General features: G+C 40.0%; 1 protein-coding gene and 1 long non-coding RNA gene across 2 annotated transcripts in view; one reads left to right on the forward strand and one right to left on the reverse strand.

Annotated features, from left to right (window-relative positions):
- CACHD1 (cache domain containing 1) overlaps positions 1-25,649 on the forward strand; it is a 122,750-nt gene that overhangs the window by 77,113 nt on the left and 19,988 nt on the right. Inside the window, exons 6-16 of the mRNA XM_083742844.1 lie at positions 80-224; positions 1,119-1,335; positions 5,029-5,178; positions 5,420-5,653; positions 9,519-9,668; positions 9,936-10,059; positions 12,250-12,367; positions 14,850-15,018; positions 17,950-18,092; positions 18,854-19,035; positions 20,398-20,508. Of these exons, the coding sequence (XP_083598970.1) occupies positions 80-224; positions 1,119-1,335; positions 5,029-5,178; positions 5,420-5,653; positions 9,519-9,668; positions 9,936-10,059; positions 12,250-12,367; positions 14,850-15,018; positions 17,950-18,092; positions 18,854-19,035; positions 20,398-20,508 (1,743 nt within the window). The remainder of the gene's footprint in view (positions 1-79; positions 225-1,118; positions 1,336-5,028; positions 5,179-5,419; positions 5,654-9,518; positions 9,669-9,935; positions 10,060-12,249; positions 12,368-14,849; positions 15,019-17,949; positions 18,093-18,853; positions 19,036-20,397; positions 20,509-25,649) is intronic.
- On the reverse strand, positions 7,046-17,940 carry LOC310846433. The gene is made up of 3 exons (XR_014565296.1): positions 17,461-17,940; positions 15,923-15,991; positions 7,046-7,906 (listed from the first exon to the last, which is right to left on the reverse strand). It is a non-coding gene; the product is annotated as an uncharacterized lncRNA (long non-coding RNA).

Below are 25,649 nucleotides of genomic sequence, written 5' to 3' on the forward strand. Positions count from 1 at the left end.
TACAATGCCTTCCAATGAATTCTCCTTCAGTTTTGTTCAAAGTTTCTGTGCAGCTTCCTGATTTCTTTTTCAATTTCAGGCCTGTCTACGTCTCTACAGTTAGACCTCAGTCTAAACACATAGTTGTCATTGTGGACCACGGGGCTTCCGTTACAGAGACACAACTCCAAATTGCTAAGGATGCATCCCAAGTTATTCTCAACTCAATAGATGAACATGATAAAGTGAGTTAACTCTTGCAAGATAAGTGACATGTTATGGTTTTAAATATTCATTTTTGTTTGGGGGGGGGGGAGCCTCCAAGGCCCAGTGTGTCAGTACTGCACTTCCTCCAGTCATAGTTTTAGGCAGGCTTAGAGTGCCCCTAAAGCCTGGTCTGGTGCACCCCAGTTTTCTAGCTTTGAAGAAATTCAGGCTTTCCCCCCCCCCCCCTCTGTGTGATTCTTGGCTTCAAATGTGCTCTGATCATCTGAAGCCCAGCATTTTTGCAGGAGAAGAAGAGGATGAGCATGGGGCAACTATTGTACATATAATACACCGCTTCTCAAGTGATCCGTGCAATGGAACATGGATGTTTGCTGTGGTTTGCAAATTTGGGGACCTCAGCTGGCAATATATTGTGGAAGGATGGGGGTGGGGAGAGATGAGTCTTCAGTAAAACTTCCTTCTGTGGCTACTTCAAATGTGGTGGTTCCCACACAGGTTATTCAGAAGACTCATAAACGTGATTTTGTTAGGACCCTAGCCCTTCCTGTTGTCTCATACATGGCTATAACATCCCTTTCTCCTTCAAATCCTATGCTGGTGTAGCCCTAATGCCCATTACTGGTAGTCTAGAAACTCAGTAGGTTTACATATGGGCAGAAACTGCAAGGTTTACCTATGAGCAGAAACTGTCATAATTCCTTCGCAAAACAAAGGCCAAAAGCTCTCTCTCACACAAGTCTAACCCTTTTCAGGTTTGACAGATTTATACCTCAAGTGTTCTTTTCTTAGACAATTGAATCTTAAACCCACATAGACTTTTCTGTTGGCTTATCATGGGGTGTGCTATAATACGGCACATAAAGAATTCTAAACGGTAGGGTAATCCAATATATGTATTTCTCTCTCTTAAGATCTCTGTGTTAACCGTGGCAGACACAGTGAGAACCTGTTCCTTGGATCAGTGCTATAAGACATTTCTGTCTCCTGCCACCAGTGAGACAAAAAGGAAAATGTCCACCTTCGTTAGCAATATAAAGTCATCTGACAGCCCTACCCAGCATGCGGCAGGATTTCAAAAAGCGTTTCAGCTGATACGAAATACAAACAATAGCACAAAACTCCAAGCAAGTAAGTCTATTATTATGCAGTATTAATGGGGTTTCCCCCCTCTCTTACCCTTGCATCTTTCTTTCTTGCATTTCCTTTTTTATTTTACTATCTCCTTTTACCAGGGGTTATAGAGGGTTGTAACATTTTGAAGTACTAGTTTTTATTTTTATTTTACCTGAAATGACAGAGTTTGTTTTTAAATGAATGTGGTGCACAGAAGCCAAAAGAAGGTGTTGTTGCATCTTTGTCTTCATCTCTACCAATTTTCCTTTCCTCACATGCCTTAGTATCTGCAAGGCCATGTTAGCTAGATGTTCTGCACAGAATCATCTCATGGGGCAAATAAGGTGATTCCTTTGTGAATCCAACTAATGTCTGAACTGCTATAAGTGAGTTTTCATCCACTGGTGCAGAATGGCCCAGATAATGAAATATATGTAGTTCCAAATTTGGGCTTCACCAGTACCTAGTCCTGAGGCCTAGGGTGTTATGTGCTGTAGGTAAGATAAAGGTAGCACACTGTCTGCCACAAGTCAAGTAACTAATGTCACACAAAAGGTTTTTTTGTATCCAAACAAAACAAAACAAAAAAATGCATTTCATTCCCAAGATAAATTTTAGTTTAGTAAAAAACAAGGGCTGAGAATTTCACTTGTGCCAGCGCATATTCAGACTCTGTCCTGGTGTCTGTGCACAAAACCAGGCCTCAACATTGAAATAAGTGAAGAATGTGGGCGATTTTACAGTTGAATACATGAAAATGCTCCTGAGCAGATGCAGGGTTTGCTACCATGGAGCCACTGCAGAGCAGAAAGAAGGTGCCCTCTCCAGGCAGTCTTGACCCCTGACAGTTTACTGAAGGAATCTAGTACCATTTGTGTGCAGCAGCTGCTGAAAAGCAAGCACCTTGCACCGTTCCAGCTCCAACAGCATGTGCTGAGGGCAGTTGTACAACTACCAGTTTGATCTCTGCATGGGTTGCTTTTGAGCATGCCATCGCAGTCTAATCCAATAAAGTTGTTGTGACCTGCTTGAAGCCCAGAATTTGTTACATTCTGATGGCTCATGTCTCTCACAAACCTTCTATCGAACATTTGCTGTCTACACAGTCCTGTATATACATAATAGTATACACGAGTGGGGACGTGGGTGGCGCTGTGGGTTAAACCACAGGGCCTAGGACTTGCTGATCAGAAGGTTGGCGGTTCGAATCCCCGCGACGGGGTGAGCTCCCGTTGCTTGGTCCCTGCTCCTGCCAACCTAGCAGTTTGAAAGCACGTCAAAGTGCAAGTAGATAAATAGGGACCGCTCCGGCAGGAAGGTAAATGGCGTTTCCGTGCGCTGCTCTGGTTCGCCAGAAGCAGCTTAGTCATGCTGGCCACATGACCCGGAAGCTGTCTGTGGACAAACGCCAGCACCCTCGGCCTATAGAGCGAGATGAGCACTCAACCCCAGAGTCGGTCACGAATGGACCTAATGGTCAGGGTTCCCTTTACCTTTATACACGAGTAAACGATCCAGTTTGAAAAGACGAAAAATAAGATGGCAGGAATTCAAAACCTCCATATTTATAGTTATAAGTGCTAAACAAGAGTATGTAGAGTACATAATACAGTGGTACCTCTGGATACGCATACCTGGTTGCCTATCCTTCGGGTTATACATGCGGCAAACCCAGAAGTATTTTTCCGGGTTTTGGCTGCATGCATGCGCAGAATAGGCATCTCCGGTTGCTAATTCCTCAGGATCCGACCGGAACTCCAGAATGGATCCCGTGCGCTACCGGAGGTACCACTGTAGTTACTGAAGCGTCAAACTCCCTAACTGGTGGGGTATAAAGTATGAGCACAATACTTAGATCTATATAAAACTCCTTGCAATTCAGACAGATAAAGACAAATTGGGCAGGTGGCATCCAATAATGAACTTTTATTTGGTTCTGTTTCAGTGTTCAGGGTTTCGACGCTGTTTTACAGTTTCAGCTTTATTTTTGTAGTTCGTTGTAATTTTTTCCTTGTCTCAAAAACACATGGTTTTTCTATTCCTGTGGGAAACCCTTTTTTTCAAAAACAGCTTCGTGTATCACTTTTGTTCCTTTCTAAAATAGGCACTGGGAGCGTATACTAGCCTTTAAAGCTGAGGTATTGTATATTGTGCACAAACAACAGAATGGAGGGGCCATACCACTCCATAATTTCAGAAATAGGACGTGCAAAGTACTTCCATTTCCTTGTAAACAATCGTCTTGCTTGTTTTCATTTCCAGCAGAAAAAAAAAATATTATTCTGGTGTGTTGTGAGGTTTCTAACTTCCTGCTCTCCCAGCAGGCTCTGCATGCATGTCAAATAAGCCACACGGTATTTTTATTTATTTTTTTAAATGGAGATTTGAAATGCACATTACTGAGGCATATCTGGTTTGAGAGATAAGAATGATACTGAAAGGATGGGTGTTTGCATACCTTTCAGCTAGTCTCCAAAAGAGCAGTGGCCACCTCTAATTAATTTACATTCTTACAGTTCTTTCATTCCAGAGGGTTTCACAACACTTTCATAAATGATAAATCCTTACAAAGCAGTTACGGCAATTCAGTAACCTAGGATAAAAACAGAAAATAAGTGCCAATAGTCAGATGGAATACAGTCTGTTGACAATGGAAAATATATGGCCAAGGGTTTAAAAACACTTGAGCACCTTGCACTGCAATTTGTTTAAGTATGCAATAGAAAAGTAAGATCCTAAAATTGTAAGGAAGAACAGTAGCTTGGGCTATAGAACGGCAAAATAAATTAGGTTACTGCTACGACCTCTTTAACAGTAGAAGAATGATGTTATGAACAAGTGAGTGGTGTCAATGATATTCCCCACACTCAGTGTTTTCCAGGCACTGACTGGCCCATTGAATAATGCAATTCTGTAAACTACTGTCTGCCTGTTGATTTGGAAACAAACCTCAGTAATATTCTGCTACTGCTGGATGGAAAATTGCATTTTCTACTTCATCTGCCATCCTTCCAGTAGCCCAAGATGGTTGGGATGCAGTTAGTTTGGAAGTGCCATGTTAAGAGTGATGATACAGAAAACCAGCTTTCATTTCTCCTTATATTTCCTACTTCCTTCATCCAAAGTGCCAAACTAGATGTGTGTTACGTTTGTTATGCCTATTTACCTAGTAAACATAGATGGGAGTCTGCTTTTTTTGGTGGGTGTCACAATGTGTACCTTACGTGGCTATGCTCAGATGCTTTCAGCCTCGTCCAGTTCCAATATTGAAAGGGGTGAAATAAGATCCTATGGGTTAGATCCAGTCTACTAACTCAGGTCCATTAATTTCATTTCGTCTACTCTGTATACAATCCTATATGTTGTTGCAAATTTAGGAATAAAATATTGTAGTCTCCTGGCCAACATGCACGCATTGCCATCCCCTCCAAGATGTACACCACACACAACTAGTCTCCCAAACAGCACAAATCAATGTTATTGTGTTTGGATTAAAGGTTTCTTTTATGTTAGATTCTGGCTTGAAAGCTCTGTAGGATGCAGTAGAGCTTCTCCTGCCCAGTCTACCCACTACCCATTATTGCAGTGGTGGTTTTTATATTTTCATTTACTGCAAAGAGTCTTGATGCTGGGAATCCAATGTTGCAGATACATAGCATAATGTAACATGTTTTCTAGTCTAACAAGCTCCCATCTTACATATCTCAGATACAGATATGGTCATAATTTACTTGTCGGCTGGAATAACGTCTAGGGATTCATCAGAAGATGGTAAAAAGACCACACTTCGTGTCATCAATGAAGAAAATGGTTTTCTTAACAACTCTGTAATGATCCTCACCTATGCTCTCATGAATGGTAAGAAGTTACCTTTTTAAAAAGAAAAGAGAAATTAAACTTCTAAGGTTCTTTGGGCTTTGATATGGTCAATGGTCAGAGATGATAGGAACTGAAGTCCAATAACCCATTGTGTAGGTAATGAGATGCCTTTTCCACTGTTTATAAATATTTCCACATTTGTGCATATATGATGTTTCTGAATTGCTTAATAAGCTGGAGACTTTCGTCTTCTCATCTGACTGTAACATTTCTTTTGCAGAGGGAGTGACAGGTTTAAAAGAATTAGCATTTCTCCGAGATCTGGCAGAACAAAACTCGGCAAAATATGGAGTACCTGATCGAACTGCTTTACCTGTGATAAAAGGGAGCATGATGGTTCTGAACCAGCTGAGCAATTTGGAAACCACAGTTGGTCGGTTTTATACAAATCTCCCAAACCACATGGTTGATGAAGCAGTGTTCAGTTTGCCCTTTTCAGATGAAATGGGAGATGGTGAGTGCTTCAGGGACCTGAAAATGAAGATGCTTAAAAAATAAATAAATGGAAAGGTTTACAATGACTTATGTATCTAACAAACTTCGTAGGTGGCATTTTTACATGTCTGCACCTTACAGAAGCTATGAAATTAGGAGAGTTCCTGGAGGTATCGTACTAAAAACCCTCCATCCACAGTACAAGAGGCTTATTTGGAAAACGAGGCCAGTGTAGCATGATGTCCAAAGATGGTGATGCAGTAGGCTATAAGTAGGTTTGCTTGTCCTAGTACACCATAGCAAAAGTTAATGGCTTACTGTGCTTTGCCCCAGTGTAAACAAGAGCAGCAAACTGCAATCCCTGGCCTAGCCTTACATCCAAACCAGGAGTATGGTTTGTTTTGCTCCAGACAAACCACAATGTGAAACAAGTATTTGTTCTTGGCTTACCAATCTTTTTTACGTGAGTGAAACAAGCCACAATCTACAATCTGTACATAATGCTAAACTAGGGATTATGGTTTGTTGCTAGGGAAAGAGTGAAGCAGAAATGAGACTCCACATTTATGGTAAATTATTAGCCGTTGCCCACAATGACATGTGAACCAGGCCATTGTCAAGAATGGTTTCTCTTGTTTCAATTGCTGCATATTCCCAAAGGCCTAACAAAATTCTGACGGCGGCTTTTGCTGTAGAAAAGTTACATGAGGAGGAGGCAAGCTTTCATTGGAAAAATGGCTTCCGCTTTTGAATTGAGGCCCCCTCACCACCATTAGCTTTCTTTGCTCTCGAGTTCCAGATTCATGTTTGTAAGAGTAAATGCATGTCTGGTAATCCATGGGGAAGAACATTGGCTTGTGGCATACAGGGGACTTCAAGTAACCACTTCTGCTTGCTTCTTCACAAAAAAATTATCTGTGTGACATTTTAGTTTATTATTTATTAAATTTATACACCACCCTTCATCCGAGCCAAGATAGTGCTAGGTGCTTAGATAAAAACAGAAGACAGAGCTGGATCTTGACCAGTGTCTGTGGTCAAGCTGGTGAGGTTAAAGCAGGCTGAAATTCAGGCCAGAAAAGATAGAGGTTATTTACATGCTTGGAGAAGGTGGTTAATTCCTGTAATAGGTGGGGTGGCATTTTTTCTTCCAATCAAGTTGATTGCATAGAGCTGCTGGATAGACTGGTGTCAGCAGTGGCCAGGAGCTAGATTTGTCAGCTCAATTTGCTACGTATGTGCTTCTTTTCTGAAGAAGAAGAAAGAACTTGTGATGCTGTTCCGCACTTCTGTGGATTGACTTCTGCGATATACGTTAACATGGTGGCTGTCCTTGGAAATCTTTATTTATTTATTAAATCTTTATTTTATTTATTTGTGATTAAAGCTTAACCTCATTTGGAGTATTTGAGAAACCTAGCCATCATGCCTTATGAGGAAAATAGAAAACAAAACATAACAGTTCCACAAGGAGTAGAGCTGTAAGCATTTTATTTGGATCAAATTCCTTCTGCCGAGTACTTTTAGGTGCTCTTAAAGTAAATTCTCTTTGCTGTATCACATGAAAAATATCATAAAAGCCTCGATATATTAAGAAACCACCATTCAGATGAGGAAGTAGATGGTTCCTTCTACAATGTACAACAAAGGGATTCCAACTTGTAACAAAATTATTCTGTCATTGACTCTCCCACCTTTTTAGTTCTTAGGTAGTGTGTCAGTTTCACCATAACAGCCAGTTCCCAGTTTTCCCACCTATTCATTTATTGTCGGTAGGATCTGTAAACACCATTTTCCAGCATATAGTAGCCTCAGTGCTGTAACCGTAAACAAGAATAAGTCCCTAGATCCCCACCTCCTTGGATTTTTTACATGCTTTAATGCTGCCCCCATCCCTGACATACGCATGTTGCGAGCAGGACCAGCATAACAGGGTTGCTCTATCCCATCCCCAGGCCCTACCACCAGCTAGCTGAGCCACAATTGCTACTATCTCGGCTGCTGCAGCAACAGTGGTGCTGGACCCCATTGGACCCTAGCGTTTGCCCCACGGTACTCAGTCCTGACTTTAGACCTACAGAAACAATATGCAGTTCATAATTGGCACTTGAATTACACACAAGTGTCGTATATTATGGGCAAATAACAGCTGGTTTTCCAAAGCATGGAGATGCGCAGCAGCGATCTTGCTGAAATTAAGCAGGTCTTGGAGTGTGGTCTGTTCCTGGATGAGAAACGGCCTGGGAACCCTGTGTTTGCTGCTTTGAACTCCCTGGAGAAAAGGCAGGATGTAAATAAATCCATAAATATAATTGTGTATTACTATTTCTTCTCTTTTCCTAAGCTCTTCTGTTCCCACTTATATATAGTGCTATTTATTATCTGGGATTCTTGCTGAAATTATTTTGGGAAGTCCATCATCGATCTCCATGCTACCCTGAAGGGCAAAGGAAGGAATAGTTCACCAAACTTGCATAATTTCGTGCGACTATTCAAAGGAGCTAAATATGCATTTGCAATTCAAATCCCTTTTTTCTTTATTTTGGGACGGTGCTACTTGGCAGTATCCAGCTCTGAATTGAATTTACTGGACATGATTCCTCAAATTACCATAAAAACTAATCATGCCCATCTTTAAGTGTTTGAAAACATTCATGCATTTTTCTTTTATCCAGCTACACTGGGCATAAACATTGCTGCTTTCATGTTTAGAATTATAATGCTTTCTTTTACCCTGAACCTACTGATATGCATAATCACCAAATGTCTGTTTAAAGATGCCTGTGATTAAACAATATACAAATTGCTGGAATAAAAAACAAGCAAACCACAAAAGTATATTGGAGCAGCATAGCTGATCCACTTTATGCTTCCTGACAGTTGCAATTTTATTTTTTTTATTCCTTCTACCCCACCCAAAATAAAAAATATTGGCACATAGGTTACATCAATACTGCTGATAATATGATGAGTTAAATTCCTTTAGGAAAAATGCTATAGCATTTAGTCTGTTAATTGGTTCGATTAATTTATTTTAATCAATTAAAAAGGTGTCCCTATTAATCAGGCAATATATTGTTTTAATTAAGTAAATTATTTCCAAGACAAAGTGTTGTTCTGTGCTTTGCCACACAGGAAGGCTCTTGCCTTTCCTAAAACGAGATCTGCAGGCAACATCTAAACACAAAGAAAGGTGCTCCCTTTCAGAACAATTGTTGGTTCATGTACAGTTGTGTACTAATGTAACTGATTAATGAAATTCATATTATGGTGTTAGCCAACTTAGAGTTCTCTCCACCATCCAGTGGTCTCCTTCTTCCTCAAAAGACTCTACCCTTCTCTCTGCCTTGTAAGCCTGGACTTGCGTCCAGGAACACATGTGTGATGCCACCTTTCTGACTTCTGTCAAATCCCTCCTCAAAGACCACAGTGTTCGTGAAACCTTGAAACAACTCCCTAGTGGCCGTGCATAACATGGCTATAACGTAAGCCCAAGCATGTGAAACTGAAACAACTGTGTATAACTTCCCTGCATATATTACTTTACAATGGATTCTAGGTGGATTGTACTTCATTCCATAAAACCCCATACAACTGTCTGCTGGTGTTTCGCAACATAGGTTCTCATGGGACCACAATGCTATCCTCACAATATTATTGTTATTCTGAACACTCACCTAGAGTGTCTGTTGCAATGGCTAATAGAAACCACCCTGCTCCCTCGAAAGAGGTAATTTAGATTGCAATACTGTGCATAACTTCTTGGAAGTAAATCCCATTGCATGCAATAGATTGGGCCACAAATCATTTTTCTATCTCCATATATAAGTACCAGAGAGTTCCTTATTGCTAACTGTATGCGTGCTTTTTCTTGTTATTAACAGGTCTGATAATGACTGTAAGCAAACCTTGCTATTTTGGAAACCTACTACTAGGAATTGTTGGAGTAGATGTTAATCTTGCCTATATTTTGGAAGATGTCACTTATTACCAAGATTCTTTGGCTTCCTACACATTCCTAATAGATAATAAAGGTAACTTCAAGGCAATCAAAATACTTCATGTTTTAGAGGTCAATAGTCAAATCTGTATTGTTTACTTTCTGATTCAGGTTGTCTTTTTGTTTTGGTTAGCTCGTAAATAATTACCTATTGGCACTCCAAAATTCTGTTTTTGGGTGTTTTAAAGGGGAATGCAGTGTAGTGTTACGTGTATACTTTGGACATTTTTATATAGCATGTAATGTGTCCTGTATATGATGATAAACAGGTGTGCCAACTCCTTTTTCTTTTCATTTTTAGGCTATACCCTTATGCACCCCTCCCTTACCAGACCCTACTTGCTTTCTGAACCACCGCTTCACACAGATATAATACATTATGAGAATATTCCAAAATTTGAGTTGGTTCGACAGAACATCCTTAGGTAAGACTTTGAATTAATGCTTCTTACATAGTTGCTGCATGCATGCTTAAGCTTCAGTGGAAATTATGCTGTACTCAATGATTACAATTCAGCAGCTGTTATTCACTTGTGGTCTTACTGGTGTTTTTAGTGGGCAGATTCTCCATATGTCCAATAGGAAATCTCATGGTTTTGAATTGTGCTCATAGGTTCTGTTGCCATAGTTTAGTTTAAGGCTGCAATACATTCTCTTCCTGCAAAAGTACCATTGAAATTAATGGGGGCAGCACACAATCATGTGAGCTTGCTTACAGTTTCCCAACATTTCATTGGGAACATTGCTCAGGAGAATATTGGATTGTCCACCGGCCATCATCCCATAGCCAAATGGTACTTTCTTCCATTTCTTCTGGGGATGTGTCTCACCATTTTGAATACCTAACCACCAGATACTCATTCTGGATTTTATTTCCCATTTTTAAAATCCAGGTATTCTTGGGTAAGTTCACTGGGGTGACAAGGGACAGTCCTGTCCTCTGTTCAGATGTCTGCAGATTATTGTTATAACTTTTCTATCCTACTAGCTCTTATTTTAACAAGGTTAATTTGTATAAACAGTGGAGCTCAGTTCTTGAACATCTCCGTTGACGAACGTTTCAGAACCCAAACGCCAAAAACCTGGAAGTAAATGCTTCCATTTTTGAACACACCTTGGAAGTTGAACAGCTTCCGCTGCATGTTTTTCAGTTTTCTCAATTGAATTTGCTGACAGCCCTTGGCGCCTCTGTTTTTGAACGTTTCGGAAGTCGAACTGTCTTCTGGAACAGATTGCATTCAAAAACCGAGATTCCACTGTATCCTGATCTTGAAATCATGACTCGTAAGTCAATATAAACATCATTCCCATCCCAATTCAGCCATTAATAATTTTTACAGACTACCTGTACCCCAATGGATTTAACGAAGTTGTGTGGAGATGGCAAGAGTGGAAACATTAATTCTACTGGTGTGTCCCAATTGTAATGACAACAGATTTTTCAGCCTACTTCAGTCTCTGTATTATTGCTGTTACATGTTTTCAAGGCTGCAGCTAGCCATTAATCTTTAAACCCTACCTATATTGTCTTTGCTATATAAACTTTGGTATACTCCACATATTTGACCACTCACAATTCAAATTGCTTTACTAAATAAGTCTTGACTCTAAAATAAATAAGTGTTACCTTTCTTAGGCTTATTTATCTTGTACTTATGAAACAGCATAGACAATAAACCTGAGGCTGCAAATATATAAACACAGAAATCAACTCTGTTGGTTTTGCTGTATGTCATCCTGCACTTTTAGTTCTGTGTTCTGCCACATAGGCTCATAAAGGAACTACATGGTTTAGAACAGACATGGAAACCATCAGTTACTTTGAGAGAAAAATGCTAGGCTATCAAAACACATCAACTTGCAAAGGACTGGACAGTGTTATATAGTCTTGCAAATAGCTTTTATACATTCATCCGCCCACTGTTTGGTCTTCTCTTGCAGCTTCTTAATAATCTTTTCCCACTTCCATTCCCTACTCACAAAGTACCAGGGCACCATCCTTTCTGTCTGTCTGGACCCTTGTAGACTTCTGAACCAAATGCCCCTCCTGGCACTTTAAGCTTGAGAGAGGTGGCAACAATAAAACCCCAGTATTCTTTAGCTGGGGAAATTGACAGCGCAGTGCTATCCACCACAGTCTGTCTAGATACTGGGAACACCCGGTGTGGAAGAAAATCACCATCTTTCAGGGTTGCCCTGTGCACTGATGCACAAAGACTGTTCCATAGTGCAAAGATTTCTGAGCAAAGCAAAGATTAATTTAGCAGCTGATAAGAAGTGTTGTCATTTGTACTGTTGAGCATTCAAGCAGCTAACTGTACCTCTGCTGCTAAACACAAACCAATACCTCTGGTGATTTCATTCCACTGGTGATATTATGGCCAAGATCTCTCATCCAGAACCAGTATATCTGATCAGAGTGGTAATACCACAACCAGCAATGTTTTGGGTGGGGAACTGGTAATTATGATGTAGCAAAGCATTCCACTTCCATTTTAATTAAGAAAAAAATCCTTAAAGCCCTTCTTTAAGCAATCTTATTTTAGAGTAAACAGAAGCATCAATGTTTTTCTCCCTGTTTAATAAGTGATGGATATTGTTTGTTTCCAACTTAGCCTCCCTCTAGGCAGTCAGCTTATTACTGTCCCGGTGAACTCCTCACTGTCTTGGCATGTCAACAAACTGCGAGAAATTGGGAAGGAAGCCTACAATGTGAGCTATGCTTGGAAGATGGTAAGTGACAGAGCACCCTTTAAAATATGCTAATGCATTGACACGGAAGGAGAATTTTAATTGCAGCAGAACAGGTATTTCCAAGAATTTTGAGTCTGTTGCATGGCCTTTGGGCTGCATGTTATCCGCATAGAAGCCTAGCTCTCAATGCTGAAGGTTATTCCCTCAGTTAATTGTTATACCCTTAGTTATAGTCTTAGTAAATTGTTAAGCGCTATGTAAATACTACCATCAAAAGTTTAGGAGTGAGGTTTCCTTCCAACTTTCTGAAATTGATACAGTACACTGTTGTGATGAAATATTTTGTGGGAGTTGGCATCGTTACATGACAAGTTAAATTTTTGAATATTTAAATTGACCCTCAGCTATGAAAATGCCATGCTCAGGTCTGGTATTATTTGGGAGTAGTCACATATGTCAGTCCTCCTTGTTGGCATGTATGTTAGTGCTGTGGCAAGAAGTATTATGGGAACCAGTGTTCCTAATTCATCACAACTATACTTCAAAGAAAAGAAATTTCAGGAGTGGGAAGTTTAGACTTTTAAGAATATTGGATCATGTAGAACAGTGGTGCTTTACAAGGGTCCTGATTTGCTCCATGAGGCTGTTTACCAACTTGTTCCACACTGGGGTCATATATGACGTCATATGTGAAACAGTAAAGACATGGCCACCAAGAGACAATCTGTTGTTCCTCAGCAAGTGAGCTCATTGAGAGTGAAGTTGTGTGTTTGCAGATGTAGTTTGGATTCAAACCATGCCTGCAAATCAACACTTTACCTTTATGGACAGCTTTGTTGGTCTGTAGAGGGGGTGGGGGACCCTTTTTTATTTTGAATTGAAATGGTGACTGCAAACAGAAAAAGCGGAATCTACTGACAGCACCAAGTGTTAATAGTAAGGCCCTTTAAAGTTGTCACCTGACTACCTTCCAGCTTTACTAATCATCTAGTAAAGCAAGGCCTCAGGAAAGAACCCCTGACCTGCAAATCAGCATGCATTTCCCAGCTGTAAAACTGTATGAAATGAACATTTCTTTTCCATGGGTATGTTTGTATCTGCAAACAGCAGCCTCTCTAGCATACATTTGATCAGGTTATATAACAGAGTCATGAAAAGCTGTCAGAAATTTGAGTGCATGAAATGGATGGTTCAGAGTGGCTTCTCTTAGTGTATGCGTACAAGAGCAATCTCAAGGCCATGGGTAGTGTGGAGATAATCATCCCAGGTGAACTCACCTCTAGTGTTTCAGTATAATGCTTCTTTCTGATGGTCCATGTCTGATGGAAGGCTGTCTGCTTCAAACCAATGGATTCACTAGGTGATGCAGACTGCAAGCAGCACAGCCTTCTGTATGGGGAGGCTGGAGTGTTTCTATAGGAGAAATACATTGCGGATGTTATGCAGCCCAGCACAATCACATCAACAACCAGGTTTTCTTCAGTGTCCAGCAATACGTGTAGGTACCTCCATCTCAGATCTCAGCCAATCTAAGCAAGCCATGATTTACTGTTATTGTGTTCACTGGGGCTTTGTCCCTAGTAAATATGTTTAAGCTTGCAGTCTCCAAAACTGACTCTGAGAAACTTTTAAGAGGTTATACATATTCATCATTTGGCACAGTATTCTTTAATCTTGGGTCACCTAACATTGTTTGACTATCCCTGCCCATTACCTAAGATGGCTAAGTATTATGTATGAATGTCCCTTGATACTCTTTTTGCAATATTGAGAAATAATATTACCCAAGGACTACCTTGCATTTAGATTCTACTTTTCCTATGATTCAGTAGCATGGTAATCTTTAGAAAATGCATAAAGTTAGAAAAAAACAATTATCTTATGAATATTACGTAACACAGTTAGCTGCAGCTTTGAAAACATTTCATTTTGAATCAACACGATAGCAAGCAGTTAAGACAACAGAAGCAATATTTATTTGGTGTTTTGTGTCCTGTGCCTCTTCCAAGTTGCAGCACAGTTTTCCATGTTGCAGCACAGAGTGGCTTTGACAACTTGTCAGCCTCCATGGTGAGGACAAGAGAGAAAAAAATTGATTATATGCTCATACACAGTGTACAGAATTATCTTTTGGGGCAGATCTATAACTGCTGACTTCCTGGGGCGACCTTTGTGAACTCAGAGCTGTGTAGTTTTCCCTCAGTAGTTCACATCATTAAACTACTGAATTGTGCCTGTACTACTTCTTTGTCATAGCCATTCTGGGTTGTTGTTGTTTTAAGAAACAAGAAAATATTTAGATGCTGAGCAACTAACCTAAATAATTTTTTTTGCATGTCTCAATAGTCGCACATTGAGAAGTACTCTTCTAAAACGTTATTATTAATTGCCTTCCACAAGGCTTTGTGCTCTAATGATCTAACTTGTCCAAATTTGATTTAATTTTAATGATTCTTATTTTATTTTAATACAAATTCTTTCCTTATTAACTTTGACGATCTTGTGGTTGTTTTTATTTTAGGTTCAAGATACATCATTCATTTTGTGTATTGTTGTGATACAGCCAGAAATACCTGTTAGACAACTTAAAAATCTCAACACCGTACCCAGTAGCAAGCTGCTTTACCATCGACTAGATCTCTTGGGCCAGCCCAATGCTTGCCTGCATTTCAAACAACTTGCAACCTTAGGTAAAGCATTTATTTTCTGAAATCCATCCATTCACCAATCCATTGCTATAAGCTGAAATAGTTATACATTATCAAATCACCAGTCGGGGAAACCCTGTTTGATCCATATCCAATCGTTATTTATATAAATAGCATCTAAGATGTCCATTTCATATGTTAGATAAGAAGATGCTGAACTCTTGCAACTGTTTTCTTTTTTGTCTTGGAGATTGTATGTTCAGTGAAAGATTTCAAAATACCCATTTTCAGGTGTATGAAAATCCAAAGGAATTATTGGCTTTGTGTCCCAAGTCCTGGGGACTAATCCCAGCCCAAACAGAGCAGTGCAAAAGCCTCCAAAGGCTGATAGTTAAAACTGCAGGGAACTATGTGGTTCCATAGCACAACTAGGAGAACAAGGGCCCCAGTCTTTGTGCTCATCTGACCAAGCTCTGGAGCACCCTCCTATTTAGCTGACCTAAAGCTTAGAAGGGAAATCTCATCATGTTTCGCATGCAGAAGGTCTCAGGTTTAGTTCCTGGCATCTACTCTGCCTGAAACTTTGTGGAGCCACTGGTATGATTCAGTATACAACAGCTTCCTGTCTTTCTAATTGTGTTTCACCCTTCCAACTTTGCTGTCTGATAACTCATGATACCCTCTGTTTTCAGTGGGGTTGCCTGTCTCAGCCCAGCAAAGGCTTTGGTACTCTTAAAGGATAATAATAGAGCGAAAGTCTGCATGTCTGCCCTTGCTGCTACTGCGGCGTGTTGCTTTCTTTCAGCTGCTCTCCGCATTCTCCAAATCTAATGGGCACTGTGGTTAAATGCTACAAAGTGACGTGTCTTGAGGTTGTCAGCTTCATTAAAAAAACCGAAACCCTCGTGAAATAAGTATACCAGAACCAGGTAGCTGCATAATTTACCTTTCGTCAGAAAGGTTGGGTATGGGTAGTGTTGTTACAGTTTTTCAAAGCTGAGCTTGATTCTCCTTGCTGTCAAATAAATCATTAGCAATAACATGAAAACATTGAAGTTCTTGCCAGTCATGCTGTATCCTGTTGACTTTGGAATTATGCAGATTTTATTCCGAGCTATAAATATTTAATACCATCAATCCCTCTGAAAGAAGCCAGAAGTTAGAACTCTGGTGAGAATATACTTTGAAATATTTTTAATTGGTGAGTTCAGAGACTATAAAAACTGTGTAAAACTTCTGAATGCAGTGGAGCATCTTTTTTTTCTTTTCTGAAAAGTACCTTTAAAGTTTTGTGTATTAAAATAAAGCACATTCATTTTAGAAATTTGCTCCAGGTTATATTGCAATAGAAAAATAGAACTTGGAGAGGGGATAAACAATTATTTTTATGCAAAATACTTTTGACAATTTATTTTGACATTAGTGTTCAGTTCCTTGTGGAAACAGCTTTTCCCTTCCTTATATGTTGTCCCCTAAAAATGAATATGCCCCATAAAGCTTCTATCACTTTGTGCCCTCTGAGGAATGACCTTCTTCCCCTGCCATCTTTTGAATAAGACTAGACCAAGTGAAAGTAGGCAGTCTTGTAAGCTTCTTGATATCACAGAGTTATAGAATTGTAGAATAGAAGAGTTGGAAGGGATCCCAAGGGTCATTTAGTCCAACCCTCTACAATGCAGGAATCTCAGCTGTAAAGCAACCATGACAGATGGCCGTCCAACCTCTGCCTAAATACCTCCAAGGAAGGAAGAAGTTAAGACACTTGTTTAAAAACTATTAGCAAAAGTAGTTTTATCGTTGTTGTTGTTGTTGCTGTTGCTGCTGCTGCTTATTTAAAGATCTAGGAATAAATTTCACTCGGCTGATTGAAAAAATTGTGAGAAAAACAATCCTGAACAGTTTTAATTCATATTTTCCATCCGGTCATATTAACTCAAGCGTGTTCAATGCAAAACTAACATTGTTAAGTGCCTAAGAACCCGTTCACACAAATTTTCTCAGCCTTGCTTCTTATAGCAAAATTCAAGCTTAAACTGAAGAAAGTAGGAAAAACCACAAGGCCGGTAAGATACAATCTAAATCAAATCCCTTATGAATATACAGTACAAGTGAGGGACAGGTTTAAGGATTTAGATTTAGTGGACAGAGTGCCTGAAGAACTATGGATGGAGATGGTTGGAGAGTGTTCTCGAAGCTACCAGCATGAGTTTGACCAAACCGTGGGAGGCAGTGGAAGACAGGAGTGCCTGGGGTGCTCTGGTCCATGGGGTCACGAAGAGGCGGACACGGCTAAACGACTAAACAACAACAAGGCAAACTACTGTCTTCAGGTGGCGTCTGCAACCTTGACAGCTGCCTGAAGTGGTCTGAGAAGCCTGCTTTCACTCCAGAATAGATACATCAGGGCAGACATTGCTTATACACCATTGGGCTGCAATCTGTATTCAGGCTGACTCATGTACACGCAGGAGGCTGGCTACCCACCGCTGCCTTGCTGTGGGTGGAGACTCTGGGAAGTCCATATGGACTGACAGATGTGGACACCCCAAACGGAACTAGTTGCTGGGTGCCCCAAAACAGCAGACCCAAGTCTTTCTCACCCTTTCCTGTACGCCTTAAGGTCCCAGGCACTAAGACCTGCCTCTAGTAGCTGCTAGAAGTTCCTTTTCCCTATGACATCCTTCAAGCACAACAGGTGTTTCTCTCCTACATTGAAAGCTCTTTCCCTTCCTTTACAATTGAGGAAAGGGAAGAAGGAAAAGCTTCAGTAGTGTACTGTTGCTGCAACAGTACCCCCTGGTGGCCACGTACGTAGCAACACTGATGTTTGAAAAGCATCTCTTGGATTATTTTTGCGTTTTCATCTTGGGTTGGGTTGCTCCAGTATGTTACTGCATCACTGAATTTTCATATGGCTGGGTTTCAGGGATATATTCTGATGTTGTGTATATTGCATGTATGTTGCCTTTCCAGAAAGCCCGACGGTAATGCTGTCTGCTGGTAGCTTCTCTTCTCCTTACGAGCATCTGAGCCAGCCTGAGACGAAGAGGATGGTGGAACACTACACGGCATATCTTAGCGACAACACACGCCTCATTGCCAACCCTGGTCTGAAAGTACGTTGCTTCATTGGCCCTTCATTTTTGGCTTTTTACCTTCTTTTGTTACCGTGATAAGTCTGGCTGAAACATTTATTTGAGTTTCCTTGGCTCCAGATTTTCAAGAAGCATCTGGGTTTTTGCTTTCTCTGGTGGAGTCTTTGGCTGCATCCCTTGGTTTTCTGCTAGATCAAATAGATGGTTTGGTTGCAATTTTTGCACTTTCCTCAGTGCCAGGAGTACTTTGTACTTAGCAACACAAGGAGTGAATTAACTTGGCACATGAGGAGTAAGAATGATTCTTTGCCCGGGCTGGAAAGAATAATGTTAACTGAGTTAATACACACACACACAGCTACTTGGACTCAAAAGTAGATTCCCAAAGATAGTGAGATAATGCTGTGTAACCATTTTAAGAGTCCTCAAGTAAAATAAACAATATAAAGGTTTGTTGGATCACGTGGGTGTTATCAGATCAGTGTTACAACACCAGGAACGGAGAACACTCTTTGTATTTGGGAGCATGGAATATAAAGCTGGAGACAATATTTAGATCTACCCAGAGTAAAACATAAAATACAAAAATGCTAAGCATTTCCTTAGTATATTTGTTTTTTCATTTCTTGAAATTTGCTGTGTCCATCTGGTGTGAGAAGATTTTAAAGAAGTAATTGGGTTTAGATTATCTCCAATGAGTCTTTAGGAAACCCTGCAAGCAGCTTATTATCTTTTCAGGCAAGTCTTAAAAGAACCCTGCTAGGTCTGCCTTTGTTTTGCAGTTCTCTGTCAGAAATGAAGTAATGGCTACCAGTCACGTCACAGATGAATGGATGACACAAATGGAAATGAGTAGCTTGAACAGTTACATTGTCCGCCGTTACATAGCAACGCCCAATGGGGTGCTCAGAATTTATCCTGGTTCCCTCATGGACAAAGCATTTGATCCCACTAGGAGACAATGGTGAGTTTTAGGATCCCATTATGAAAGGTTTAAGAAAGACTTCTAGGTTGATAATTTTGTATGTGAGAGAGAGAATATTTTGTGCTGGATTCGTAAAAAGTCTTCGTGGACTAAACAAGCAGAATTCTTCTCTAGTGAAATAGTATACAGTGATGAATTCAGTATTTTAAATCTGTAGTTGATATTGCACTGTATGCTTGCGTTTTCCAAGATAGCTTCTTTTTCTTGCCCTTCTGTGCAGCAATGAATAATGAACGCATCTGCATATGGTTACTAAAATCCACCTTCCTCATAAAATCCCTTCCAAGCTTATCTCGTGAGGTTCTCATTATGAATTTCATATTCTTGTGGCAATCTTGAATCTCACTCTTGCATACAGAAATCCCCCCCCCCCCGGAATCTGGAGGTGTCTTATGCTCTTAATTCCACACATAAGATTATGCTAGTTTTAACAGTAGTTTATTAATTATGCACAAGCATGGTTTAAGAAAATGTTTTGTGTACACAGTAAATGTGATAATAAACATGAGGGAACTCCTGAGTGTGTTACATTCCATATGCTCTGTTGAAATAAGCCGTCCAGGTGGGGGTTGCAAATCAACCAAGAAACTAGTTTATATACCAAATGCAGGGTTTCCCCCTCAAGCTATTCACACTGTCAATCACTTCTGTCAAGTCTACTGGCGCGGTTTTCCTCTCGCTCTCTTTTAAATCTGCTCAGTGAGCAAAATACAGGAGAAATAAGATAACCATTTTCCAGCTATCCTGTTATTCTACATCTCAAATGTTTGCATTCTCCCCCTCCCCAACAAGAGTCTGTCTTAAGAAGCTTGTTACAGTAACCTTGTTTTAATTAGCTGGATAGTCCTACAGTATATTTCACAACCAAGCAGCAGGCCTGAAGGGGCTGTCCCTGCAGCAGCAAGAAATATCACAGGAAGTAAAAGCTGCAGATACCTCCAGAAAGGTTTATTTAAACAGCAAATACCCTTCATGTTTTGAGTGCAGAAGTTCATCAAGAGCAAATCTCTGAAACAATAACATACATCACCCGTTGCATTTATTTTATTTCTGGAATTTATTTCCTATCATTCTCAAGTATAATCAACGTACACATGCAAAACCTTTTTTAAAAAAAACAGTAACTAGAAGTTACTCTTTAAAAAAATGTTGATATAGTTTAGGCACATTGGCTCCGAAAAGCATAAGCAAGCTAAATTCACTTTGCACATAGTTCAGGTGTGTGTGTTTTTTAGCAAAATTCAGGTTCCATGTGTTTTGCAAACTCCCCATCCCAGCATTCATTGTTGCCATGCAGAGTTATTTGATTACTTTAAATATGCTTATTTTCCTTTCTCTTAGGTACCTCCATGCTGTGGCAAATCCGGGATTAATTACTTTCACTGGGCCCTACTTAGATGTTGGAGGAGCTGGTTATGTGGTTACCATCAGTCATACGGTTCATTCTTCAAGGTAGATTTGTTTTTGGTAGTGACCAACGTCCTTGAGCCACAATTAAACCTGGCTAATATTTTATGTAAGAATCTCCTCAGATTCAACTTCCTGGAGGAGTAGCTATGTATCCAAGCTCTAGTTCAAGGGAACTAAACCATGCAGAGTGTATTTTGGTGGCATCTGAAAACATGGGCTATTAGACTTTTTGAACGCTTTAGTTTTTGTATAGCAAGTCTATATAATGCAAGAGGTGATGAAGCTAATAATAGTAGAAGAGGCAGTGGAAACTTGGTGCCAGTGTGGTGTGTTTTAATTTAATTTTTACCTAGCTATTTAGTTAATTTTGTGTTTATAGACTTGTTAAGGTGCACAGAGGTTGTGTGCACAAGTTTGCATTCCCCATCCCCTATCCAATAGATGAGTTGCTACTTCTATGGCATGGATGCTTCTTCCATGTGGTTAGGGTGCCATATTGTAGCAGTTGGTGACAGGCTAGTGTGTTATTGTAGGCAGAGAGTTACACTTTGGTCAGGGAGAGCCTCATGCAGCCATGAAATTTTACCCAAGAATTATTTAAGAACTCACATGTGAAACTGCTGATCTTCTAACAAAGCTGTGTAACTTGAGCCTAAAATCAGTCTCCATACCTGAGGATAGGAAAGTGGGCAAAGTAACATTTTTAAGGGATCTAAGGAGGATCTGGATAATTACAGGTTGGTTAGCTTTTAATGGCTGTTCTGAGAAAGCTGTGGAAAGCATTATTAAACATTGAATTACCAAGCATGTAGGCGAATAATCTTGCTGAAGCAGATCCAGGATTGCTTGTGCGAGGGTAAGCCCTGTCTCACTAACCTAGAAATAAGAGGGAAGATCCTCTTATGAACATAGGAGCCAACTCCTAAGGACTGAAGTCCCCCCCATAAATTATTTGAGGGGGTGGCCCCCACAAAGTTGATGGGTATTGCCATTCAAATGGTGTTTATGTGTTATAGCTGTCAACTTTCAGATTTGAAAATAAGGGTTCAGCAGCCTTGAAAATAAGGGATCAGCAGCCTCACCTATCCCAGGGACAGTCTACGGGATATCTAACAATCCTGGATAGTAGCGGGAAGCAGCGGGAAATGGCGCTGGATAAGGGAATTTCCCGCAAAAAAAGGGAAGGTTGACAGCTATGGTATGTGTGTGCCACGTCTTATGACTGATTATGCGAGGTAGGGCTTACCTCACCCCTCCCTTCCAATATTTTATTCAATTTGGCACCCCTGCTTATGAATCAGTAACTGGTTCAGAAACAGGAAGCAGAGAATAGGAATAAATGGACAGCTCTCCCAATGGAAAGGGTGTAAAAAATATTGTGGATCAAATTCATGTGTTCACAAATGATATGGGCTTAGGGGGCAGCAGTAAGGTGGCCAAGTTTGCAGATGATGCCTCGAGGTTGTTAAAACAAAAAGGGATTGCATGGAGCTCAAAAGGATATCTTGAAGCTTTTACTGATTTTATTCTCATATATTGTACTCCCCCTTGAAATGTTTTTCATAAAAGTGTGGATTATAAATACGTACATAAACAAACAAACACCCCTGCTTATGAATCAGTAACTGGTTCAGAAACAGGAAGCAGAGAATAGGAATAAATGGACAGCTCTCCCAATGGAAAGGGTGTAAAAAATATTGTGGATCAAATTCATGTGTTCACAAATGATATGGGCTTAGGGGGCAGCAGTAAGGTGGCCAAGTTTGCAGATGATGCCTCGAGGTTGTTAAAACAAAAAGGGATTGCATGGAGCTCAAAAGGATATCTTGAAGCTTTTACTGATTTTATTCTCATATATTGTACTCCCCCTTGAAATGTTTTTCATAAAAGTGTGGATTATAAATACGTACATAAACAAACAAACAACATATATATAGTACAGGTGGGAAAATGGTACCAGATGTCTGAGAACAGGGAGATGGTCCCCCCCCCTAAATATTATTGTGAAAAATATGCCAGTATAGGCTCTCGGAGACTGTGTTTTATGGCCCTTTGATGTGTCAGTTGCTAAGGCAACAATATGTAGTCTTGAGCTGAGGAGCAAAATAGGGGTATCAGCAGACCTCCACATATGGGCAAGATGTTATCATTTATTCACAGCGGCTCTTACTACTTCTGCATCTTTTAAGCTTTAACATACACAACACATACCAAATAACCATACTGTCTCCAGTTTAAATTATCATGATTGCGCCCAGCTAATGTTGGCTGTCCTCAAAATTTTATTTTTCTTGTGTTAGAGGGTTTTTGTTCTGATAAAGTAAGATTCCCCAGCTTCCATTAAAAAGGGGGGACCCCACTTCCTCATTGTTGGGGTGGGGGTAATATTGAAAAACAGAATAATTGACACATTGGATGAAGATATTGGCAAATTGGCAGTATTTAATTCAGGTAGTGGAATGCTAAAAGATGCACTGAATTAACCTAGGGCAGTTCCACACAATCAGGGTTTTTTAAGGAGTGGTGGAGGTGCTTGGCACAATGTTTGTTTCCTTTTTGAAATTTATGGTTCACATTATGCATTTCTGTTGGGAAATTACAGGACTTGCACCACATGTGGCTGGTCAGTCGTTCTCAGACTACTGGGAAGTAGATCTGATGGTGGGCTAGAATTTGAGACCCATTTCTCTCTCCCCCTCCCCCATTTGTCACATTTGTAAAGGGATAATGTGAGAGCCAGTTTGGCATCATGGTTAGAATCTCAGACTGGAATGATCCCCACTTAACTCCCTGGGTCACCTTGGACCAGTCACTATTTCTCATCCTGTTTTGACTTCTGAATACAGTATGGTTTTGTTCTGTATATTTTTTTGGTGTTTGCTCTGAAACTCAACAAAAATTACATTAAAAAACTTATTTCTCACCCTAGCTTAACCTCCTAGGAGTAGCACCTTAAAAACCCAACACATTATTTGTGGCATAAACTTTCATGAGCTAGAGACCACTTCATCAGATGCATGGAGTGTGATCATCAGCTGGCAGATATGTATCCATGTGATTGTAGAACAGGGGGGTGGGAGGGTAAATAATGAGATCGGAAGTAAATGTCGCACACAAAGTGCAGACAGTAACAGTTGCCTTAAAGCTTAAGCTCACAGGGTTATTGAGTAGGTAAAATGGGGGTGGAGAACCACACATACCACCTTGAGTTCCATGGAGGAAAGATGGGTTATAAATGCAGTACTGTCACTTGGGCAGTGGGTACCGCTGAAGTGGGAAGAAACTGAGAAGACTAGCCTGTGATCTTGATTCTCCAGGATCTTTAGGTCTTATTCTGTCCATCCTGGCCCCATGCTGGAGTGTTCCCATAAATGTTTTTTAAAAGCTGGCTGGAATGAACAGCAGCACAGTTAGCATAGGATGGTGTGTCTACCAAATCCAGAAAGATGCTGGTTGTGCCTAAACAGGTGGGAATCTTTGCAACCAACAGAGGGCCAAGAAACCGAAATGTATATTCAGTTGGCAGTGTAACAAATCCCCCGTGGATATGAATTTCATATTCCCGGCGTGCCTCATCTAGAGGTTCATGCTTAACACAAAGATCAAGAGGTCGCAGATGGAGTGGTCCCTTTGGGAGAAATGTTTGTCCATCGACAAGCTGCTTCTCTCCATACTAATTTTGCCGTGCGGCTCTATTATCCATTTCAAAGGCTGCTTGGTTTCATCCAGGGCCAGATCATTTGGTGCACAGTATTACATCCAAGTTTACACTATAGCATGAAACCTGCTTACGTTGAAGTGTTCCGACTTAACTGGTTTGTGGGTAAATTATACTTTCTGAAAGGATTAGTTTGCAGTAAAGGGGCTAATTTCATGGATTTTTAACAATAAGCGATGAAGTAACTATTGCATCCCAGCTCTTATTAATCATACATTTTTTCTGCTACAAGAAAAAATAAATAAAAATGTCTTTTCAGAAAACATAATTTATCCACAAAGCAGTTAAGTCGGAACACTTCAATGTAAGCTGATTTATTTTAGGCTGAAGTCCAAGTTTTCTGACCTAGATGGTGGGTCACGCTGTGTCCATATTCATTTTAAACCTAAACCTTTCAAATGGGAATTAGGAGAAAACTCTAATGGGGGGGAAATGACCTTTCAGCTTCTTGGAATTTTAACATCTTTACAGGGAATTCATATTCCCTTTCTCATGATGGAAGGATAAGTGAAAAGCTGTGAAGAATTTTAATAAGCAGAAGGTCTGAAGGCCACGCAGTTCCCCAGAAGCTGAAAGGAATCTGATCCTTTAAACAGCATCTATCCACAGAAGGCAGAAGTATTTCTGTAGCTTCTGTAATGCTTCAGGGGACCTGCAGGCCTGTGATGAGCCAAGGGATTTGTTGTTGGTTTTTTGTTTAGCATTCAGGATTTTAAAAAAGTTGATCTAGCACTGCTGTATTTTAATGAAAACCAGCACTGATATTATTAAAAATACAAAAATAAAAATAAAAATTATGACTGATTGTTATGTGTCCTTGGTACTTTAACGTAGTGGCTCCGCTGTGCTTTCGTAAGGAGAATGTTTCGGTACAGATCATATTTTGAAGCAAAACAACATGTTATAAACAATTGGTGTGTGACTTTCAGATGCAAAGAATGCTGAAATGCTCCAGTTCATTGTATACTGCCAAAGAATACAAACTAAATTGTGGTTCAGATTTTGAGTGTTGCTGCCTCACCCTCTGGACTTAGCTGCCAGATAGATACAAAATGGTGTTTGTTAATGTTTAGGCATGGCCCATTCTCACAAGAATTTTCATTAAGTTAATTGCACCTGGCTCGCTTTCGTAACTCCTTGTCCATTAAGAGCGGAAGTGTTTTAAACATATGCATACATTCATTCAGTTCAACAATCAGAATCTTCTAGAAAATTCCATTAAGACACATATCAGCTTACTTGCCTACTTACTTGTCTTGCATTTTATCTACTTTTATATTTATATTTATCAATGATATGGAAGATTCTGAGTTACATTAGTCATGATTCGCAGGAATCTTAATCCAGCTTTATGAATGTGGAACTCAACACTATGATTTGTTAAGGTGCTGAACATCACAATGAGAATGGTGTCATACTTTACTTTTGGTCATTTATTATGCTGCTCTTATGCTGTCCAAGCATA

The sequence above is a fragment of the Podarcis gaigeae genome (genome assembly GCF_964106915.1).
Source record: "Podarcis gaigeae genome assembly, chromosome: 6".
In the NCBI taxonomy this organism is placed as follows: Eukaryota; Metazoa; Chordata; class Lepidosauria; order Squamata; family Lacertidae; genus Podarcis; species Podarcis gaigeae.